This window comes from Crocodylus siamensis, chromosome 2 (genome assembly GCF_052110815.1).
Source record: "Crocodylus siamensis isolate JL-2025a chromosome 2, ASM5211081v1, whole genome shotgun sequence".
Taxonomy (NCBI): domain Eukaryota; kingdom Metazoa; phylum Chordata; order Crocodylia; family Crocodylidae; genus Crocodylus; species Crocodylus siamensis.
The window spans coordinates 183,230,304-183,254,412 of NC_143396.1; the positions used below are offsets into that span (position 1 = coordinate 183,230,304).

General features: G+C 45.3%; 1 protein-coding gene across 1 annotated transcript in view; it reads right to left on the minus strand.

Moving 5' to 3' along the window:
- PTPRJ (protein tyrosine phosphatase receptor type J) overlaps window positions 1–22,750 on the minus strand; it is a 136,656-nt gene extending 113,906 nt beyond the window's left edge. The window contains exon 1 of the mRNA XM_090032529.1: window positions 22,235–22,750. Within this exon, the coding sequence (XP_089888655.1) occupies window positions 22,235–22,294 (60 nt within the window). The 5' untranslated portion in view covers window positions 22,295–22,750. The remainder of the gene's footprint in view (window positions 1–22,234) is intronic.
- Between the last annotated feature and the right edge of the window lie 1,359 nt (window positions 22,751–24,109).

A 24,109-nucleotide genomic window follows, 5' to 3' on the forward strand; every position in this document is an offset into this window, starting at 1 on the left:
AAAGTGAGTATAACCCCACCCTTAACAAATCTTTAAAATCATCAGTTCACCAAATCTGTCTAAATTTTACCCTCATGCATTTCTCATTTTGATCTCTTCATGGCTGCAGCATAGAGGGATCTACTCTTTTTTTGAAGATCCTTCACGAATAGAACCTGTGCACGTGCATACAAACCACAGACTGCCCACAAGCAGTGCTATTTATATACACATGGCAATACAGAGATTATGCATGCAGGTGATTTTTAACACTAAACCTATACAAAGCAGTTGCTAACGGAAGTTAAAAACCATGCTTGTTTTAACAATTAAATATACTAAGCAAAATGTACATACATAGGGCCTAAATAGTTTCATATTTCATAGACATCAGGGCTGGAAGGGACCTCGGGAGATCATCGAGTCCAGCCCCCTGCCCAAAGGGCAGGAAGTCAGCTGGGGTCATAGGATCCCAGCAAGACAAGCATCCAATTTACTCTTGAAGGTGTTCAATGTAGGTGCTTGAACCACCTCCGCTGGCAGACTGTTCCAGACCTTGGGGGCTCGGACAGTAAAGAAATTCTTCCTTATGTCCAGCCCGAAACGGTCTTGCAGGAGTTTGTGACCGTTCGACCTAGTCATCCCTTGGGGCGCTCTGGTGAACAAACATTCCCCTAGATCCTGGTGGTCACCCCTGATAAACTTATAGGTGGCCATCAGATCACCTCGAGCCTGTGCTTTTCCAGGCTAAAGAGTCCCATGGCTCTCAGCCTGTCATCATAAGATCTGTTTTCCTGACCTCTGATCATGCGCGTGGCTCTCCTCTGGACTCTCTCAAGCTTCTCCACATCCTTTTTGAATTGTGGAGCCCAAAACTGGACGCAGTACTCCAGCTGCGGCCTCACCAAGGCCGAGTACAAGGGGAGAATGACGTCCCGGGATTTGCTCAAGAAGCATCTATGGATGCATGCCAGCATTTTGGCCGCTTTACTAGCCGCAGCATCGCATTGCAGGCTCATGTTCATCTTGTGGTCAATGATGACCCCCAAGTCTTTTTCTTCTGTAGTGCTAACCAACGTAGCACTGCCGAGCCTATAAGGGTGCTGCAGGTTTTTCCTCCCAAGGTGGAGAACCTTGCATTTTTCAGTGTTAAACACCATCAGGTTCTTGTCTGCCCATTTGCTGAGCTTGTCCAGGTCAGCCTGGATCACCCGCCCATCTTCTGGCATGGATGCTTTGCCCCAAAGTTTGGTGTCGTTGGCAAACTTGGCCAGTTTACTCCTGACTCCAATGTCCACATCGTTAATGAAGATGTTGAACAGTATGGGTCCAAGGACAGAGCCTTGAGGGACCCCACTGGTTACAGGGCACCATGATGAGTGACTGCCATCAATCACAACCCTCTGGGTCCGACCACGAAGCCAATTTCCCAGCCAGCGGATCGTGGTGGAGCCAAGGCCACAACTGGCCAGTTTGGCCAAGAGGTGATCATGGGATACCAGATCAAAAGCTTTTTTGAAGTCAAGATATATGACATCAAATCTCTTCTCCCTTGTCCAGGTGATAGGTCACCTGGTCATAGAAGGAAATGAGATTGGTCAAACAAGACCTACCCGCAACAAACCCGTGCTGGCTGTCCCTTAGGATGTTAGCCTGGGCCAGTTCCTCAAGATGGCCTCCTTAATAAACTTTTCTAAGATCTTCCCCAGGATAGAAGTCAGGTTAATGGGCCTGTAGTTAGCCGGATCCACTCTCCTCCCTTTCTTGAAGATCGGCACCACATTGGCCTTCTTCTAGTCTTTGGGCACTACACCAGAGCGCCAGGAGTTTTCAAAGATCCGTGCCAGGGGCTGGGCTATGACGTTAAACAAATTATTTAAATACAGTTACTTTACTCATAAGCTAATTTTTCGAGCTTAGTATTTTTGTCCTCCATTTCCAGAGGAATGGGTGTAGGCACATAATATATCTTTACAGTTTGCTTTCCTCAGTCCTGTTCCTACAGTGTGTTTCATACAGGCTGATTCAATAGTGTGGACCTGTGGGGTAACAGGGACCCAACAATACAGGATTAGAATCTAGTCCAGTCCCTGTTGTACCGACATCCAACCCAAGGCCAGAGTACCATTTAAGTTGCACATGAGCCTTTCCCTCCCTCCTGAGTTTAAGCAGTGTACAGACCCTCAGGCTGTCTTCTGTCCAGAGGTGAGTTTCACCCCTCTGGCACAAAGAACAATCATCTGTGCCCATCATAAGGAAAACCTTCGCTGTACATGAACACACTAAGAATTAACCAATTCACCCAGCAAAGAGGGAAGAAAAAAAATACAACAAGCCAGCTTTCGTCTCGTTTACAACCCATTCATGACTAAAAAGAAGGAATATGTTATTCATAAAATGGAGGAAGTCATTTCAGAGGTTTTGTCTCTAGCTGTCATGTACAACACTGCTGATGTTCAGAGGACATTTGTGGAGATAATGCCTTATCATCTACTACATTAACTTTGTAAAACCAGCTGCCAGCTGAAAAGAATAATTACAGTAGGTCCCAGAGGTTCCACTCAGATCAAGGTCCTACTTTGCCAGGCACTGTACAAACACACAATATGTGCCCCAAAGTGCTTCCGGCCTAAAGGTTACAAGACACAAACAGGTGCAAAAGAGAAGTGAGAAGAGGCGGCCTAGGGTAGTAGTAACGGGAAAGTGTAATTGTTTTGACCAGCTACATCCACGATGTGCACTCCAAACCCTTCTCACACCTGAGTACTTGTGTCCTTTACATGAAGTTTTCTAACTTTTTGCCAACTAACAAGAAAGCTGGGATCAGGGCCTGCTCATGTGCTAAAGACCTAAAAAGAGATGCCTAATTTATCTTCTCGACCATCTAATACAGTGATTCTCGACCAGGGTAATGTGATGCCTGGCCCCTCTAAGATGAGTTCCTCCACCTGCCCTAGTGTCCTAAAGCCCCTCCTACCAGCTCCAGGATCATAGGAGGAGCAGGGAAATGAGCTACGCAGAGAAATGAGCTTTGCCATGACAGCCCTTATGCCAACTAACTTCATGGGCCAAGCAATACAGATTGCCACACTTTTACATCCCAGATATTCCCCAGCTCCTGAAGCTGGTGAGAGGAGCCCCGGGGAATAGTGGGTCCATACATTCTAGTCCCCAGAGGAGCAGTCACAGTAGCAGGGGCCACGCTCACCCCCTCAGGTACAAACTGGGGACAAAGGAGGGGCACTTCTACCTTCATCTGGCACCAACCTCTGCGCCAGGGACCACTGTCACCCCTTTCAACTTTCCTTCAGGGATAGCCGTTTTCTTCAGGGGTCTAGCCAGCCTTGAGCATCACACACCACCCTGCCATGCTCTCAGAGGTAAACTGTCCACCCAGCAACTCCATGAGATCCTCAGAAGAAGGTAGGCACTGAAGGAAATAAATCAGTCTTTCAGTGGGGTGCCACTAAATTCCAAAAAGCAACAGAAGGGCAACTCCAATCTAAAAAGGTTAAGAATCACTGGTCTAACCAGTCAAAAGTAAAAATGGTTTTGCATAATTAGAGAAGTGCCTAGAAGCATCTCTAAGTTGAGAAGGCCATGTTGCTTATCCACAGAATGAGAGGTTTTGGCCTACTGCAATTCATAAACCTTCCTCAGGGTCCTCAGCAGAATCCTTAAGTGCCAGCATGGAATTCCAGCAATCCTTCTGGCTGCCTGGGAGGGTAAAGAACCACCTTTGCTTTTTTCAGGGAGGAATTCTTAAGAGGCTCTTGCCCTTTGCTTTCAAGGCAGCTAAGTCTGGTACCACCTTGTCTATATTACTACGAGATTGTTAGTCAGAGGTACAGAGGCAAAGCCCCTGGCAGACATTCAGTTAAATATGCTTTAGGATCTGATACGCAATCCCAACAACTGTGCTTCCTGCCATGATACACATGCGTGGCAGAAGGATTGGCTGTGGGATCAGGGATCAGATCCCAATCAGTCAAGTGCTCCCATACCCCGCAGAAGGCTGACTGCTGTTCCCAGCTCTTGGGAGCATCAGTCATTAACTCTGATGCGCCCCCAAGCCTGGCAGCTCCTACCAGGTGTCACTCCCAGCTTTTGGGCATCACAGACTCAAAGGCTCCACTGTGCCCCTGCATGTGGAAACAGCAGCTGACTGGAGCTCCACAAAGCCCTTTACTCTGCTGTACCCCAGAGGTTGGGAACAACAGATCACAGACGGATTCAAGGGATCTCTTGCACCTCAGAGCCTAGGAGCATAGATCACCCCTGCACTCCCACGGTCCAAGGCACGTGAACTGCACTCCCAGCCTCGAGGACTCTGCTGCTCCCCCACAACTGGGAATGACAGCTGATCAGCACACCCAGCCTTGGAAGTATATGGAAGTCAAAGGCTTCCATGCACTGAGGCTGGAAGGCCCAACCAGCCTGGTCACAAGTGCAATATAAGGCATGATGAGAACCCAGTGGCGATGCATAGGGCTACACAGGGGTGCACATGAACCCCCTGAGAGTGTTGGTGCACCCCGTGACAGCTAGCGTTCCCTGCTTAGGTGACAGGCAGGGGAGGTAGGCAGGAGCACTCGTGCCCCCCCTAAGAGTGCCAGCCAGGGAGTGGGGATGCCAGGAGAAGTGCCACTGCCACTTCCAGACATGCTCCTGGCACTTCTGGGTGGGCACAATTGGCCGCGGGGAGACCCCCCCTCCCCGCCCCCTGTTGGCACAGTTGGCTGCAGTGAGACACCCCTTCAGTCACTGACTGGCTGCTGGGGTGGGGGGAGGCGGGAAGGGGCAAGTGCCTCCACTGACTCAGGAGGCACCAGTCACCCATGTGAGAACCAATCACAACGTTACTTATTACATGTATTTTGTGAAATCACTTTTTTGGTGTATTCCTTGTTTTATTGTCCTATTAACTGCATATGTGGCTGGGTTATTACTTAAGATAATTAACTGATTAATCACATCTTAAGTGTAACATCTGCCAGGGACCTAGAAGAAAGCCTCTGGTTAACAGATATTTGAGAGGTCATCTCAGTTGATAATCTGAAATCCTGAAGGCAAAAAGAACAAACAGAATTCACAGCAGTACCTAAAAATGGTATCCTGTACATCTCACCTCCCTTCTTTCCTGCTTTTTATACCACATTGAAATCTCCTCACTTCCATTCACAAGAGCAGGAATGGCAACAAGATGGAAGTGGCAGTAAAGAAGAAAAGAAAGGATCAGGACTGTGTAGCAGTAAATCTTTGGCATACATCAGTGCTTCTGCTTGTCATCAAAAGCATGATCCAACAGTAGCAAAAAGAACTCTGGGAAAACACCAGGTTGATATAATTTGATGTGTCAATGTAAATTACGGGTTCACCAATAAAGATTTTTTGAGCCAATACTGATGGACAATTATTAATGAGCCATATCAGCCAATACCAAGCCAATTCCCAATATGCAGTTTAGCAGCTTGGGGAGCAGCGTCTGGCCAGTAAGTCGGGGAGGGGGAGGGGAAGGGAAGATTGAGGACCCCACAGTGAAAGAGGGAGTAGGGCAGGGAGCAGGACAGAGCCCCAACCAACTCACCCAGGGAGTGTAGGGAGGGCAACTCTCACTGCTGCACACACCCATGGGGCAGGCATAGGGGCTGTATGAGCCTGCCCTTGCCCCACTCCCTCCCTCACTTCAGGGGCCTCAATCTGCCCCCAGCACACCCCTCCCCTCTGCCCCCTCACCCCAACAGATTTACCAGCCAGATGCTGGTCTCCAAGCTGCCAGGCTGGCCAAGTACATGCTGCGGCTGCGCACATGCACACAGCATTTATCAGCAACATTACTGGCCACATCAGCCAAAAAAGCCGATTGCCGATAATGTCAATTTTACTTTTATCGGTGTTGATACTACATAAACCAATGTATCAGTGCACCTCTAAAGTAAATGTCTTCAGATTTGGCCAAAAATCATGATTTAGACTGTTCATACACAAAATGTTAATTACTCAGTTGAGATACATATCCTGGATAGAGTATCAAGTTTGTACATACTTTAAAGGATGCTTTCTGATCATAAGTTACCCCTTACCTAACAGTAGCAAGGTAAGCAGGCTGTCTGTATACTTGGACAGAATAAGGGTTACTTTGCCAGCCTCACAAACATTTGTGACCACATGAACCCTTTGCAAATTTAGAAAACTGTTTTATTTTCACTGTGCAGATTAGGTTTGTCAATTTATTGATTTGTAAAGAAATTTTTTCCTCTTACCAATAGACAGATTATGATCACTGATTGGGGAGGGCAAAACACCAATTATAATACTACTGTACTCCAAGAAAATGCATACTTATCAGTGCTGGCCTTCTGTTTACTATGCATTTCTCATATTGAACTATTTCCCGGTTCTACAGATGCATGTAAAGTATGATGATTGATTCAAAGACAATAGGTAAATACCAGTTAAACTACATACTGTATTGTAGTGCTAGGAAGTTACCATATCAACATGGAAATATGTGCTTCTGGCTAATCATACATAGTCTCACATTGGTGCAAGTGTACTGCACACTGTACTAGAAAAGAGGTATTTTGGGGTAGTTTTAATTCGTAAAGGCGGCAAAAAGTTACATCCACTGTATACATATATTTTAATAAAAAAGGCCAGCAATGTTCTTTGGGTAGATGTATGTAATATCTTTTTTTAGACCAACAAAGTAGTTGGAAAAAAGTTCTTTGCAAGCTTTTGGGCACAAGCACCCTTCTTCTGGCAATGGGAGATTCTGCTGCTGTTATGAGTTTTCAAAGGCAGCAAAGAAACCAAAGTAAACAAGAAGTCTGTGAAGATGCAAGTTTGGAAGACAAAGGATAGAGATAGGAGGTGGGAGGGAAGGGAGGGAAGTGTGAAGGAATGCAAGCGTTCAACTAAAGGCAGATTACCCAGTCTGTCAGACGCCAGGCAGGTTGTAATGTGTCATAAATCCAATGTCTATAAATCCAATCTTTTCTCCTATACCTGAAGAAGGGTGTCTGTTACTTGAAAGCTTGCAAATAAAGGTCTTTTTTTTTTTTTGCAAAAATCTAGTTGATCTAATAAAAGATATCACCTCTACCATGAGTTCTGATTCCTTTGCCTCTAGACCAATACAGCTACACCCTGGATCCAGTAGATTTATGAAGCGAAATCACAGTCTCCCAATGCCTGAAGAAGGGTGTTTGTGCCCGAAAGCTTGCAAAGAACTGTTTTCCAACTATTTAGTTGGTCTAATAAATTTAAAAGATATCACATCTGCCCACAGAACCTTATCTGCCTATGTCCTTAAACTAACTCAGCTACAATCATGATCCAACAGCCCTGCAATAAGAAGTCAACACCTTTAAGGTTGGGGTTTTTTTTTAATGAAAACTTAATCCTGTTATATCTGAAGTCGATCACAAAATTCCCCATTTGAGACACTAGAAATAGGTGTTTGCCCTGCAGCCTTGTAGTAATGCACAAAGCTACTGTAAAGGACAACTCTTTGTTCTTCAGATGGAAAGTCTGAATACTACAGTGGAAGGCAGCCACTTGTAATGGAACAGCCTTAAGGCATTTTGGGAGGAAAAAAAAGCCATTTTTTCAGAATATAGTCAAAGCTGAAGGTAGAATTCTAAGGCAGCCTTTTCTAGAGGAAGCGAGAACGTCTCCAAGCTCTCAAGAAGAGTAAAAACAACGCTCAGAGAGGGGAGAAAGATTGCTTGCAACATACAAAAATTACGGTGCTCAAAGTGACTTATGGTTTGGGTCACCCACCTCTCGCACAGCATAGACCAGGAGAAAGAGAGGTGCTGTTAACATGGAGGCACTCTTCCCTTTAATGCACTAAAGTGAAAGAAACATTTTCAAATGTTAACAAATGCAGACCACTCCCTAAGCAGGGTAACACACCATGACCACTACCCTTCAATAATCTTTCACAAACACTTTCTACAACAAATTTCACATGGCTCTAACTACCAAGATGTTTCCCAAAGGGTTTCAATATGTTGCAAGGAAGCATCCAATTCAGATTTTCTGTCCTACAGACTGTAACACTGTCCATTTACCTTAAAATCAGAATATGCTAACAATTTTCTTCAGCCTTTTCAGACCTAGCAGCTATTTCTCATGGACCTTCTCTATATGGTTTCTATGCTATACAAGACCTATGCCTGGCCTTTAAAATCCCAGCAATGCAATTAAAAGGCCCGAGTCTGACCTCAGCTCTGTTTGCTTCTCTCTCAAGCACAGGTGCTGAGAACTGGGCTGTATAGGTGAATTCTTCTCCCTCCCCTCTCAGTAATGTAAACTGAACCAGAGAACTTAATCATCCTGGTGCCTTTTTATTTTAAACAGAGCTGTAAAAAGTTTTGCTAAAGATAAATCCTTATTAAGACACTTGGGAGGCATTTCAGTACATTGCAGTCATTTGTGCAAACCTTATTAAAGTCAAACTCAACAACTAACATACAGAACATCACACTGAAAGTTTTGTCTCCAAGGGCAGAAGAAAAATAACTATATCAGTAGTTTTCAACCCCTTTGCAATCCACAGACTACATCTAAGGGGTCTGTGAAAGATGACTATAATCAATCAAAAGTATGTGAATACTTACATTTATAATTCAAAGGGCTCCACACCTCCATTTGAAATTTCCAAAGAGGTCCACAAACGAAAAAAAGGTTGAAAACTGCTGGACTATATGTACATCCTCAGACCTGCTGAAGAATGCCTTGCATTTGAAAATTTGTTTCAACTTTATCCCAACCATGCATTTGGTCCAATAAAACATACCACCACAAATCCTTGTCTCTAGCACATATGTACATTCTGGTATACATATGTTTGAAAGTAATTTTTCCTCTTTAAGAAACAGATAACAATCCAGTATGTTAACATTGTGAACATTTCAGAATTAACCAGAGTTTTAAGAATGCGGTCAGAATTACAAATGGAAACAATTCATTGTTATTGGCAGTAAGTCCTGTTAGTTAAAACCGTGCGTGTAAACTGAATGACAATAAACAGAAATAAACTGCTATTCCTACTTAGGGACAAGCAAAATACTATATGACTAAGAGTGTGTGTTTTACAAAGAAGCATTGAAAACACAGCTTCTCTTCTATAAAATCACAACAGCATTTGAAAGGAAATTCTAAGAGTGATGTATGCTCACCAGTGTCAGGAAGACATTTGAATTCCTGTATCTGTTTTCACTGGAAAAAAGTCAAACAAACAAAGTGAAGATCTAAAAGGTCCTTGAGGATTTAATGAAGTTCAGCTATTTCACTGCCTTCCCAGTTCTGAATCATTTTATAAGCCTATAAGGTTCCTGCAGAACCAAAGAAAGCAAACAAGGATAATCATAGGAAGGAAAAAAAAAAACCCACAAGCATTTAACTCCTGCTAAGCCTTTACATCAATACAATATAGTTAAACATTTGGAAATCTGATGTCAAGTGAGGAGATTTTATTTGTAATGTTAGCTTTTAGAATAACTCTACCATTTAATATTAAGATGTGTTTTAAAACCCAAGTATCACTAATAATGTAACCATCACTGGACTGTTCAGTCAGTCTCTTGACAATCCTGGAGAACTGCTATTTCTTCTGCTACAACAAAACTATTAACATCATGATCTTCACTCACATGTACCTGAGAATACAGCAGGCAGAAAAAGTATTAACACAAATTATTTTACTTGCAGAGACATACATTCAATTAGCTCACTTGCTCTTATTTGTACGTGTTTGTGCCACAGCACTAGGCGCTTTAAAAAGCACCTAGCGCTGTGGTGCATGCATTTGTATAAATGGTGAAATGTGCATCAGTGCTGAGAAAACGGTGGTGGTGCATTTTTTAACTAAAACATATCAAAGGTGTTTTAGTTCAAAAGTGCATTGCTGCCATTTTCTCAGCATTGACGTACATTTCGCTGTTTATACAAATGTACGTGACGCAGCGCTGGGTGCGTCAGCTTGCATGCAGAGCAGACTCGGTTAACTGAGTTTTCTCCAATGCACTGGAGATCTGGCACATCGGAGCAGACAAATAGATGTGTATAAATGCCCTTAGTGCCTAACAGTTCCCCTTTCTACTCTAAATCACATTGTAACACCTTGTGTCACATTGTTTTAAACGTTACAGGTAATAGGGCACATCCTCCATTTTCATTAGGAGGTTATTCCAATTACTTACAGCTTCTAGAGCCATTCCTGACCACCCTTACCTTCGCTTTCTATTTACATAGAGAATCTAAGCAAGGAGGAGCAGCCCTGCTCGCTGAACCAGCTTGATGCTTTCTTATCAGAAGGGAGCAGCTGCAAATCTTGTTACTTTGACTTCATGTGGTTACCCACAAACCATCATTCTTGAGCCAAGTCACTTCACTAACCTCCCACTACAAGAGAAGATGGCTGTGCCAAGCCCTAAACTCTATGGCACTTTTTGGTTAGTCCATATCATGAGTGGATCATCATTTTGCAATTTATTTGTGATCAAATATATTACATCCAAATTGTCATGCACTGTTCCAAAGTAAAGCCAAATTGATCTTGCAGAAACTAACCAAAGGGGAGAGAGGCACAGAACATCAATCAAAAAAACAAAAGCAACCCACAACTTGATTTCCATTAAAATTACACCCACAAAATACTTATTAGATGCAGTAGTTTAAGGAAGCTCTTACGTGTAGGCAATGGCACAACATGTCAAACATTAGTTGCAGCTTCCTATAAATTAGAGGTTCCTAAACTTTTTCTTACTGCATACCCCCTTCCAGATTTACCAGCTGCCCATGTATCCCTACCAGCATATGTTTTATATTTAACCCCTTAAATGCCAATTTTTTACTACAATTAAAATTAAATCCGCCATTACACAAGTTCTCCCATGTACCCCCTAGAGATATCTTGCATACCCCAAGGGATATGTGGATCACAGTTTGGGAAGCCATGCTATAGATGATCACTTGTTGCTTTTTTAAGTGTAGCTGTACATCAAGTAGATGTATACGGATACATCAACACCCTTGTCCTGGCCAGCCATTGCTACGTCACTCATCCAGAGCTCTTCCTGAGCTCTTCCATACCGGTCATTCCACACACTCCCTCCACACACCAGCCTTTCCTTCCCTCCATTCCAGCCAAGCCAGTTTTTGTCCATTGCTGGAGGGTCCCTCACTTAGGGCTAAATCTGATTTATCCTTCACACACCCAGATAACTGCAATTCTGGGCAATCACATCACTTGGAATTCTATTTCCACCTGGAGCTAAATAAGATCACCCTAAGCATGTACTTGCTAAAAGTAAAATAAGACAAGGAGGAGGAGGAAGAGCGCTTTCCCCCTCTTAGCCAAACAGTCTAATGGTTAGTGCACTTGCCCAAAGAGTGGGAGAGCTGGGTTCCAAGTCTTCTCATCTGGCCAATGTGCTCTCCAGCCCTCCCCTTGAAGCTGGCCCAGCACACCCTGCATTTTATGGTCACTGGATAAACATGGATAAACAACACTGGGATAGTTTTTGCTCCAGCAGGGGCCCCAGATAGAACGCAGAGACCCCCACCCGTTCAGGGCAGCACTCATCCCACTGAAACACCCTCCACCTTGTTTGTGCTCCTCCTAGCATTATGCATCTTCCCTCCTTTGCTGCCTAGCAAGCCAACTTCAATGGTGTGCATGGAGAAGGCCTGGAACAATGCCTAGCCTGTGGTGTGACTGTTACAACACTCTGCTAGGAAGCAGAAGAGACAGCTTGAAACCCTCTGAGGGGGGTCTACAACCTGGGACTCACGCTCTCTCTGAGTGCCCTAACTTCTAGGTTAATGAGCTAAAAGATGGGATAGCTCTCCTCCACCTAGCCTTCCACATTCTGGCTCCTCCCTTCCTATCTGCTAGTCATATTTTTGCTGCAGCTAAAGTTTTGGGACTTGTCTGGAGCTACATGCCTACGCAGTGATTCTCTTCCCCTGCAGATGGTTATGCGACCGTAGTGCAGCCGAAAAAGCATGCAAAGTAGGGAAGCAGAGAGTGAGCAAAGCTACACTGAATGCTAAACTGTGCCCAAGTGCCAAAAACTGCAATTACGTGGCTACGTAAGTGTCACTTAGGCACTTGAAGGGGAAATAGCATCTGCTTCTTTGTTTCTAAAAGGAATAAGCAATCATCAGAACGTGAGGTCTCAAAAGACTGCATTTAGAAACACACATAAAACAGAGGTATTAGAATCCCTAGAAGCAAACAGAAATTAAATGAAAAAATGAGTAAATGAAGGCTTCGACTTGTAAACTCTATGTAAAAAGTATCATGATCACAAAACAGAAGTTAAGTTGCTGTCATACCTCTCAAAAAAAATCCTCCACTTCAAAATAATCTCATCAACACATACAGCAATAGCAATAACACCACAGTCCTCCACAGGAATTGTTACCTATGCAGAAGGGATCTTTAGTCTTATCAAGCTATTGTATTAACTGACAAATGTCAGAATGACTCATGTTATTACACACAAATGATCACATATCATAAAACCACTAAAAGTAGAAGCATCACAACATGCCATTAAGCTCCTTAAAAGATGCACAACCAGAGTCCCCAATGTGTGCAGACTGGGTTTCATTTCTCCAACCACTGCCTTGCACTGAACCACTAAAGACAGCGCATCCTATAAGGCCAGCTTCAACATGGCTTTCTTCAAGCTGGCAGATTGCAGCTACCATAATAGTGCCAAGAAAAGAAAAGTTAATTTGAGACTATCTTGAAACACAGCCATCTGCATTTTAGAGGTACACTATAAAATTCTCACCAGGAAAATTGCTAGTCACTTGGTACCACTCTTCACCTGGGCCACAACTGGGGAGAAAGTTTCTTGCTACATTCTTCCATAACACTTGCACATCTCTCTTGGCTCTTCTGCCCTCTTCCTGAACATGGAAAAGCCCTTGATGTGGACATACCAGATCTGCTTACAGGGACAGAGCAAATTGAATTCATAATACTGCTCAAAACTATATGTTCAAGTCTTTCCTTGATAGTTTAGCTTTAGCCTCAATATCAGAAACTCATCAGTTGCAGTGGAATAACCAAAAAAGGCATTCCCTTTTTCTCTTTACACTTTATATAAGTGAACCTCTGGCCAATAAGATACAAAAGAACATTAGAGGTGCACCGATAAAGATTTGTTGGGTCGATACGGACAGCCGATTATTAACGAGCTATATCGGTCACTACCAATCCTATTGCCAATATGCAGCCCAGCAGCTAGCAGAGCAGCATCTGGCAGGTAAGTCTGTTGGGTTGAAGGGGCATGAGGGAGGAAGATCGAGGCCCCCACAGTGATGGAGGGAGGGGGGTTGGGGCAGGGGCCAGCATTGCAAAGCCAGGGTGAGGCAGGGCACAGGACGGAACCATGGTTGTCTGGGGGGTGTAAGGGCATCTCCTGCTGCTGCATACACCCCCAAAAAGATATGGGGAGCATGTGCTCCCCAGATCTGTGCACAGGGCAATGGTGGGCTTCCCACTGTGCACTCATGGCCAGAGGCTGCACCAGGATCTTTCCAGAGAGGGCTGGGCCCATGCTCCACTTGAGGCGGGTAGCCGTGGCACTAGGGTAGCAGTGGCAAACAAGGCTACGGCAAAATTTGCCATAGCGTCTCCTTTCTCCCCCTCCCAGCACCGCTGCCACCCACTCCAACCACAGCCCAGGCCTAGCCCTGCACTGGGAAGAGCCCAGAGCAGCCTCTAGCCCCGAGTCTGCAGAGGACAGCCTGCTTTTGCTCCATGCACAGATCTGCAGGGTACATGTCCTCTATGCCTCCCCCGGATGTGTGCCCCCGTGTATGAGCTGTGGCTCCATTGCACGCCCCACACCCTACCCTGGCTGTGCAGTGCCTGTCCCAGCCCCACTCTCCTCCCTCACCACAGGGGCCTTGATCTGCCCCCTGACAACTCTTCCCTCCCCTTCCACCCTGCCCCTTCCTCCCAACAGACTTACCAGCTAGACGCTATACTCCAAGTTGCCGGGCTATACTCCCGGCCATGTGCAAGCTGCAGCTGTGCACGCACACACAGAGCATTCAATCAGCAACACTATCAGCCATTAAAAGCCAATTACTGATAATGTCCATTTTCTTTTTATTGGTGCCAATATTAGATGGACTGATGTATCGGTGCACCTCTAAAGAACTTTATTATTTTTATGTGTATGACATTCCCCTACACACCACAAAACCAAACCAATCAACCAAAAAACCATTAAAATCGTTCAAGTGGCTAAACCAAAAAAACAGTAGTTTTTTTTAAAGGCCTAAAATAGTGCCGTACATCCTCTGTGCACAGACTTACATGTATTAGGAAACAATTAAGGATCACCTGCATTTTCCAAGTTGTTTTAGTTTTTATATAGCTTTGGATGATAAAAGAAGGTTAGAGGGGATCCAAACAAGTGAAAGATGGAAGTGAAACATAACACCCAACACAGAATAAGCACAGATAAAAATACCAATGATTATCCCATCTGGTAGACCCCTTTTTCCCCTTCCAAAAGGGGAACTCATTAATCAGGTTTGGGCCACATTTCTCTTGTTACATACCCCTCAAACCAAAGGGAGTCTGAGGGACCTCTCTGGCCCCAGCTCTATACTGTGCTGGATTCTATACTATGCTGACCCCAGCTCTGGACACTATGCACCATCCACCTACTTACTAGACAAGGCAGATCGGAGCCCTACATACACACCTGCTGCTACAAAAATATATGCATGAATCAGTTCCGATCCACCAATCCAATCCACCACCATGAATGAGTTTCCTCTTTTCTGTTAAGCTATTCACACGTAAAAACACTTGCACTCTGTACCTTCTGGCATAACTCACCTAAGTGAGGATGAATGGATCGATGGAAGGATGGATCTTCATAACATTTACTTTGTGACACAAGGTAAATGTTCATGCCATTTCCAATGACGTGCAAACACTTCCAGGACCAGGCTTAAATTTTTGGAAAGATCCATCTTAAGTTGTGTAGCACTATTTGATTCAGATTCGGCCCGAATGAGGGACAGTGATTTGATTAGTTGATTCAGATCACTGTTCCTTATTCAATTCAGCTGAATCCAAATCTGAAGAATTGATGCAGATTTGGAGAACCAGCTATTTGGACATAGACACAGCTTTAAAAGTTTTTTCTACATACCTCGAGGTACCAGCACAGCTTGTGAATGCTGTGATGCTGGGGCAGATGGAACATCCCACAGGAGTGCAGGGGGCGGTCCACACGCTTAGCAGAGAACCCAGAAATAGACCGGAAGTACTTCCGGTCCACTTCCAGGTCTGCTGGGGAGCCCCCCCCGAAGCCCTTCCATCTTGGCAACTGGCTGTGGAAGGACCCCCAGGTGCCCTCTCCAGACCCAGGAGGCACCAGTCACTGAGCTGGGGGTGCAGAGGGGCCCCCCTGCATGCTCCCCAGAAGTGCTTCTGGTCTACTTCCAGGTCTGCTTCCAAATGCACTGGGGACCCCACTGCGCTCCTGTGGGACACTCCATGTGCCCCAGCATGGCAGCATTCACAAGCCACCTGGTACCTAGAAGTACCTAGAAAAAACATTTAAAGCTGTGTTTATGTCTGAATCACCAAATCTTTCCGAATCAATTTGGAGGGTTCTGATTCAATTCAGAGAGATTAAAGGGTCTTTTGATTCGGATTCAGATATTAAGCCACAGAATTGGGCTGAATTGAATCAGGAACCAAAACTTCACACAGCCCTACTGCTTATATTACCTAAGGCCATATACATACTTTAATGCAACTGAACTAGGCCATGAGTTTAATGAGTAATTATTCAGTGGATTAAAAAAATTACAATTTCCCACTTAATTTTGGATTCCTTCTCTCCCTTTAAGATAATGCAAGAGCATGTTCAGGTATACATATAGATTTGGAAATAGTCAGCCCATATATGTTTAGGAAGCAATCTTGATATAGGCTTCAAGATTAATGGAACTGACAGATAGACACATCTGTTCTGTTCTTCTTCATTTGCGCACACTTCCCAGATGTTTTCTCATATTCCCCCTTCCTCAATCCCACCCCATACAATCCTTTCCAAAAGTTTGGCTCTTCTTTCCTGTGGGCAGGCTGCACAACCGCCTGATTTTTTTTGCCTAAACCCTTCTCTTCTGCACAATCCTCTCTAGCTGACAGCTTCAGTCCCTGAGTGAGACTCCCATTTACTCCCTTCCTCCTTTTATATAGAAATGACCTGTCCCTAGAAGAAGCAGCTGAGCTGGCTCCTCTTCATTTCCAGCTACCTTTAGAGATGCCCAGGCTCATACTTCCATTTAGGAACCAGGACACCAAGGAAAAGAGCCAGAATCATATGACCAGTCAGCTCTCCCCGAACTACAATTTTGAAAGCGTTGATTTTAAACAGCCTTTTCCCCCAATTATATTGGGAAACATGAGGTTTTAAAAGAAAGGAAAAAAAACCTGATGGTGCATTTTAAACATTACTAGAATCAAATCCTCATTTCTAATCTTCATCCTATAGCACTTGCAGAACTGCTCACCCTTCATACACTGTAATTTGAGTAGGAAGAGGAAGTGTACAAATTAAAATGATATGGATTAATAAAAAAAGCACTATGTGGAGAACAAAAAAACAAACAAGATTTTATGCACTAGCATTCTCTCTTCCTCTCTTTCCCACACATATTTAGCAACTCCAACCAAAAATTTACATGACATGAAAATTCTCAACAATGGCTTGCATGTACCAAGCTTAGTTGAGGAAGTACTATTAATAGCAGTGCTGTTTGCACAGACAGTATTTCTACTATGAGCCCCAATTCTGATCTCAAATGTGCACACTACTGGATACACAGCAAGCATAGAGATCAGCTTCTAACTGTGGGAACTCTTCAGGACATCCACATACACATGCAGAACGCATAGTTAAGAGAACACTGTATATGCCCATTGCTAGATAATTCCAGACACGTTTTGGTCAGCAGTATAATAAATTGTTTCCCAAACTTTTTTTAAATGAGTTTACAGCAACAGGTTACTCAAAAGTAAAACTCAGGTGCGAACTTGTTTAGTTCCAAAGATCTGTGTTACTTGTGCTTAAAGAAGTGTGTTAAGAGTGGATTGTAGGCAGGCAAGGTTCTTAGGGTAATTCCAGTATCTTTTATTAGACCAACTCAGACAGCTGGAAAAATTCTTCTTTGCAAGGCTTCAGCCACAAACACTCTTCATGTCAGGCTGAGGAAGCATCTGCAGGTGGTCTGTGCTCTTCCTGGATGGAGTGGCAAAGCAGCCAGGGTGGATCAGACTTTCAGATGGACAAGTTTACCCTACTCCCTCCCCAAACCACCCCCCCCCACCAAAACAGAACAGTTATGGTGACCTGAAAACTTTTATTTTTCTCATTTTTATACTTCTAAATAAACCTCACCTTGGAAACTAGTATAATATAAAGTTATATTTCTTTGTTAAACAGCTTTTATTTTTAAACTGTTATGTCAGTTTATTTAGAACAAAACCAATTTAAAACTGAAATCTGCAATTAAGAATAAATGACAATAAGCAGCAATGGCTATTTTATACCAAGCATTAATTGCAACCATTTCATGATTCCATATGGCAAGCCCAAATTTCTAGTATGAAGCCTCATTCAAATCCTTCAGTTAGAAACTCAAAACAATTTAAGTCAGAAAACTATAAAGAATCAGGCTAGTATATTCACTATAAAGGATCATTACGCACCTCAGAGCTAATGCAAACACACTGGTGGATCCAGATTTTTGGAAAGGGGGACCTGGGAGCAGTAGCCTGTGCTGCAAGGTTGGCTGCACCCCCAACTCCCAGCCTCAATGCCCACACACCAGCACAGGCAAACCACCCAGAAGCAGCAGCAGCAGGGATTTTTAAGTCCCTCAAGCAGGTAAGACTCTTCCCTCCACCTCCTTTTCCCTCCATGCTCATACATCCTTCCCTCACCCACCCACTGCAGCTGCCGACCCCAGCTGACCCAGGGCAGGGGGTGAGGGGACAGGGAGGAGGCTCTATGGGCTGTACATGCAGCTAGGCTCAACCAGAGACAGCAGGGGCAATAGTAGTGATTTCCTGCCCAACCACTACCAGTGTAAAAACGCAGTTAGGTGTCTGGTGTGACTTTTGCTTGCTGCTGTTGCTGCCATGATCACAAAGACATTTTTTCTTCTTGCCTGCGTCCCCACCTTTAGTTGCCTTGCCCTAGGCACACCACTGTCCTGTGCCTGCTCCCAGGGACCAGGCAGAGACCCACCTGCTGCAGCCTCACTGCCCGCAGCTGAGCTGCATGTAGAGTCCAGCTGGAGCAGGAAGGAGTGACCCTGGAGTGCTGCCACTAACCCACAGAGCAGCCAGGGACAGTAGCAGCAGTGGGTGAGGAGTAGAGGGGATGCATCGCTGAGCAATATGGAAGATGGGGGGATTCCCACTTGCTTCTGGGACTTATTTAAAAAAATGTCCCCAGCTTCTGCTCCTACAACAGCACTGACTGAAAGGGAGGTGCATCCACACCGCTGCACGCCCTGGGATCTGTCCCTGTACAAACATCTGTACATATGATCTGAACAGCTTGTTATGGATCACACTGGGCACATGTTGTCCAGCTCCTAATTTAAAATATTTAGTGTAATTTTAAAAGTATGAACCCCCATAAAACTATGTTATAACACGGCAAGTTCAAAAATTGCTTCCAACCTCAAATACTTACGAATTTTAACTAAAAATCTAGATGCTTATCTTAGATTATAAACACCACCACAAATCCACAAAAATAGCATGCACAGACCATAGCAGCAGACAGCATTTATGGTAAAAAAGCAGCTTTCATAACAGCTCTTTAACCACTGCCTTCATGCACAGGAACAATTGTTTATTAATGTTTACTTTCTTTTCCTATCTACATAATGAATCCTCCAGCAAGACAGACTAGAACCGTGTCATGTTATATAAAACTCTTATTCTTACATGGCAAGATTGGATAAATGCTGTCTGAAACAACAAAAGATAATAATTCTTGAGGCCACTCTTAGTTATACTTGTACCTGAACATCCTCATTTCAGATAATATAGCTATACACACACAAGATCCTGTAGAACTTACTACCTGTACTCACACAATTGGCCCCATTAAAATCAACAGATTAGAATAAACTGTGTGAGCAAGGGTTTGCAGGGGTGGTTTCTAATATACTTCTAAATCCTATTCCAACAAGAACTTCATTGGCTTTTTCTCCCGTCTCTGAGAGGAACTAGACTTCTGACATTAGCAAGTATCCGAAAAGGACTGAGGAACTGTTGTGAATATGACTTTCTAGGACAGATCTTCATAATCAGAGACATGAAAAATAACCAGAAGTTATGAAAAATATCACTCCAAACTGCAATAGCCTCAACAGTTAACACTGTAATGCAGCAAACAGAAACATGGCAAAAGCAATCAATCCACAGCAACCACGGAGCTCTACGTGGCCTAATTTACTCTCCTTCTTGGCCCACAGCAGATAATACAGACATGCCCGAAGAAATAAAGAAAAGCAGAAGGTATAACTGAATACAATCAGGAAGAGATTTGTGACTCAAGAAAAAATTGAAAATACTGGAAACAAACTAAGATCCAGACTCTGCCAACCGATTAGTATAAGCAAACTTCTGTGCCAACACAGTGCCCCATCTACATCACCCCACCAAAATCAGTGGGCCCTTCTGAAAATGGGTCTCCCTGCATATAAACCGATCTTCATAAAGTGAGACAGCATCAAGTCTGACTGCATAGATCAACTTGCAGGGTTGCAGCCTACGGCAACCCAAGCCCAAGCCAAGCTTCCCCCAAATTTATGAGTGTTTATATCTAAAGAGAAATACACTTGAACCTCATCACTAAATTATTCTTAGCTCTTAGTCAAAAATGTTTTTTTCCCCAACAGAAGCCTGGATTTAGTTTTTATTTTTTGTAAACTAACAGAAGAAACTGAGGACCTTCAATGAAGTATGCAATATCCTGAATGAAATGCAAAAGAAAAATGATACAAAGGTTTTGCAACAAACATCATTCATAATTACAAAGAGACATCAGCATAAGATAATGAAAAGCTACTGTCCACTGGACCAATCTCTGGAATGTCAATAACTCATACTCCTTAACTGTTGGCATAACTGTACGATGCAACTAAAACAAGTACATTTGTCAGAGGAATTGCCAATAACAGAGATAAATGAGCATCTTGGCCTCTTGCTAATGAAAGGTCATGTTCCTGTAATAGCTATTCTCACCTCAGTAATTTTTCCACAAAGCAAAAACCTAGCTAATCCATAAGAATTTCCAATGGTTATAAAATGCAGACATTTGAATACTGCTAAGTAATAATTCTAATTAAAGGAAAGGGTGAAAGGTTTCTCCTTAAATGCTGTCCTGTTGATATGCTGCAGGTTTGGTAGTCAGATGGAAGTGAGATACTTGTGACAAATATGGAGGCAGTAACTGCAAGGGATTTGGAGAGATACCCAAATACAGTGTTGCTGTTTAGGGGCTGTCTATTTTACCCTGCCAAATTTGTTTGTTCCCCATTAAGTAGGCTTTTTCTATAAGAACTCCTTACTTCTTATAAAACAGATAACCCAGCTAATGATCTGCATGTCTGACATCAGGGAAGCACAATTTGATACCAATCACAAAGTATTTGTAACTAATTAACCAGCAACACCACTACTAGGACATATTCCAGTAACCAAGGGGGTACTAGAACTGTCCTTTCCTTTCACAAATGTAGGCCATAAACAGTCACTACCACATTTTGTGAGAGAAATACGGGTTTGCTAGGAAAGAAAATACCTGCACTGCATAGCTTTGACAGCATAAGGTAGTCAGCGCCCTACTGGAAACAGAAACGCTGTGCTCGATTTACACTCAACCTAACAGAAGAGAAAATCCTCTGAAACCAACAAGCATAACACTTGTTTAAAGTAAATGGAAAACCAAGCCTCGGTGTTCCTGCTGGAGACAGAAAAAATTCTGGTTTGCCTCTAACAGCGGGGTAGTTTCTGCACAGGATGCATCTTCCAATCCTTTAAAACCCTATCACGGTTCCCACAGAGGTGCAGACACAGTAAGTTATACCTTAGCCAAGATTTCTAGCCCCCTCAATTGCTGAGAGCCCTCCAGGAGAGGTGGGTTTGTCTTACAAGGGCTGGAGCATCCATCCTCTGCAAACCAGACTTTCATGAGGAAATCCAAACAGAGAACCCGAGCCCAGCCATCACTTTTGAAAACTCCTGCCTGGGAGACTAACTTTATTTCATTCATCCCTAGAGTCCACCAGGTAAGTACAGCACGCCTAGCCCCCTGGAGACTCCCCCAGTCCCAGCCTCCTTGCTCCCCACAAAAGTGACCCACCACCAAGGAGGGTGAAGATAAACACCAGTAAGCAGAGCACTTGCTAGGCTTGACCACCCTAAGTACCATCCCAGTCAGGCCTGTTGATGTGCCATTCTGGAATGGGGTCAAAGCCTATCAAGCAGAACTAGAAGCCCCCAAGGAGGGCCACTAAAGACACATGACTGATCGCGTGGGACAACTAAAGGACGAAACAGGGAGTGAAGGTTAAAGGTTCAAAACAAGTGAACCAAGGTGGGGAAGGGGGGGAGGCACTGAGCAGAGTACACCAGATAGTGCTCAGTGGCTCGAACCAAGGGGCCAACAGGCACTGCCTAGTGAAACTCTACCCAGAAATGTGAACGGACCACGGACAGGCAAACAGCCACACAGTCTCTGGGGTTGTCCCTGTCTTGGTCCCTGCCAGCCAGAGCCTTCTTCCTGGTTAGGTATATTGGCTCCTCCTGGCCTGGGCTATGCAGGCATCCAAGCAGGTGGCAAAGCTACACAACAGCACACGTCTCCACCAACATGATGGATCCTTCCCACTTGGGAGTGCAGGCACCTGCAACCCACCCTCCCTGCCGGTCTCTCCAGCCCCGACATGCACACATGTCCATGCACACGACACTCCCCGCCATGTACCAGTAGCCCTGCACACACCCCCGGGCTCTCCTTGCCTGGCACCCAGCACCAGGTCCCCACACAAGCTTGGAGCAGCCACGGGGACCAGGAAGAAAAAGCCCCCAGGCCGCCCACCCAGCCCGCCAGCACCTGGGCAAGACTGCTGAGGCCAGGGCCACGCGGAGAGCAGCCTCTCGCCTTACCTTGGGGAGGCTGAGCAGCACCAGCAGCAGGAACAGGCTGGGGAAGAAGGGCTGCTCCATGATCGCGCGGGGCTCTGCTTAGCCGGACTCCGGCTTCCCGGGAGACATGGCAGGGCTGCGCGTGCCCGTGTGTGAGAGAGAGCGTTTGCGCGCGCGCGGGGGCAGATGTGCAGGCAGCGGCGCCGCGGCTGCGGGCGAGGCGAACCGAGAGCAGGCGCTCGCTCCCCTCAGGGCTGCCGGAGGCGGGAGGGAGGGAGAGAGGCGGGAGCCGGCCGCAGTGGCCCTGTCCGCCCCCACGAGGAAGTGACTGCCTGCGCTGGGCCCGGCCCGGCCCGGCACACGCGCCCCCCCTCGCCTAGCCCGTGTCCCAGCGGGCGGCGGGAGGAAGTGCCTCTCTCCAAACTTTGCAGCCCTCCCACATTCTTGCCGCCGCCGCGGCCCGGGAGGGTGTTCCCCGCCCTGCAGCCCACGCGCACGGGCCGCCTTAAGGTGGCTTCTGCCTACATGCGGCGTGCGTGGGCACACGGAGACACGCGCACACCTGCAGGCACGAAGGTGCACACGCATGCATGCGGACCTCTGCACACGGGCACGCACACCCCCATGCGTGCAGACCTATGCACACGTAGGAGCACACGCATGCACTCAGGCATGTAGACGCACCCGCATGCATGCGGACGTATGCACACACACGTGCACTCATACAGACATGCACACGTGTACACATGCACATGCATGTACACGCATGCAGACAGGCAAACGTGCGCGTGCATGTACACAGACATACACATGCAGTCATACAGGCATGCACACTTACACGTGCACAAATGTACACATGTGCATGTACATATGCACACAGGCAGACATGCACACACATACACACACACCTAAACAGATACAAACCTATCCACTCATACACAGGTATGTACATGTATACAAGTACACACACATATGCACGCACAGACATGCACACATACACCAACACACAAACAGGCACACATACATACACATCTACACTTACATAGATATACACACATATGGCACTCATACACACATGCTCACACAGACATGCACGCACACACACCGACATGCCAACAGGCACACACACACCTACACATACACAGATGTACTCACACATGCACCCAGACATGCGCACGCACATACAGGCACACATACACACGTATAAATGCACAGATATATACATGTGCATGGCACTGATACACAGACGTACACACACATACGGCAACATGCAAACAGGTACATATACAAGTCGGTACACACACACGGGCATACACGCCTATACACTTATACACACACATGCTTGCTGCTCAAAGCGTAGGGGCTTTGCCACAACCCCACACCCCCCACACCCAAGCCGCACCCAAAGCAGAGGCTCAGCCAGCAGAAGGGCCCCCACATGCTCCAGCTCCTTTGTGAGCCCCACACAAAGAAGAAAGGAGAGAGGGAGGCTGCTCTCCATCCACCCTGTGGACATGCACCCACTGCCAAAGCCCCACACACGCAGGGGCTTTTTAAAAGAGGCACTACAAAGATGCTCTGAACATTTTTTTATTATTATTTTCCCATTGTGAGGAAATCCCCTGAGACCTTCTGTCCAGGAGTGCTCTGGCTCCACAGCCTGCTCCCATGCCCTGGTCTGGGTGAGATAGACCCAGCACCCAAGTGTGGATCTAGTCTCATTTACTTCCGGGGATCAATGGGCTCTTTCATTTGCTTAGCTCAGCCAGAGGACAGGGTGGGGGAAAATAACTTGGTTTCACTTCAGTTTCTTGTCCTCTCTTTTCCTTTCACTTTCAAGCCCTCTTTCAAAGCTTCCCCCTAGTTTTTTCAGTTCCCCCACCAGACTGTGTAATT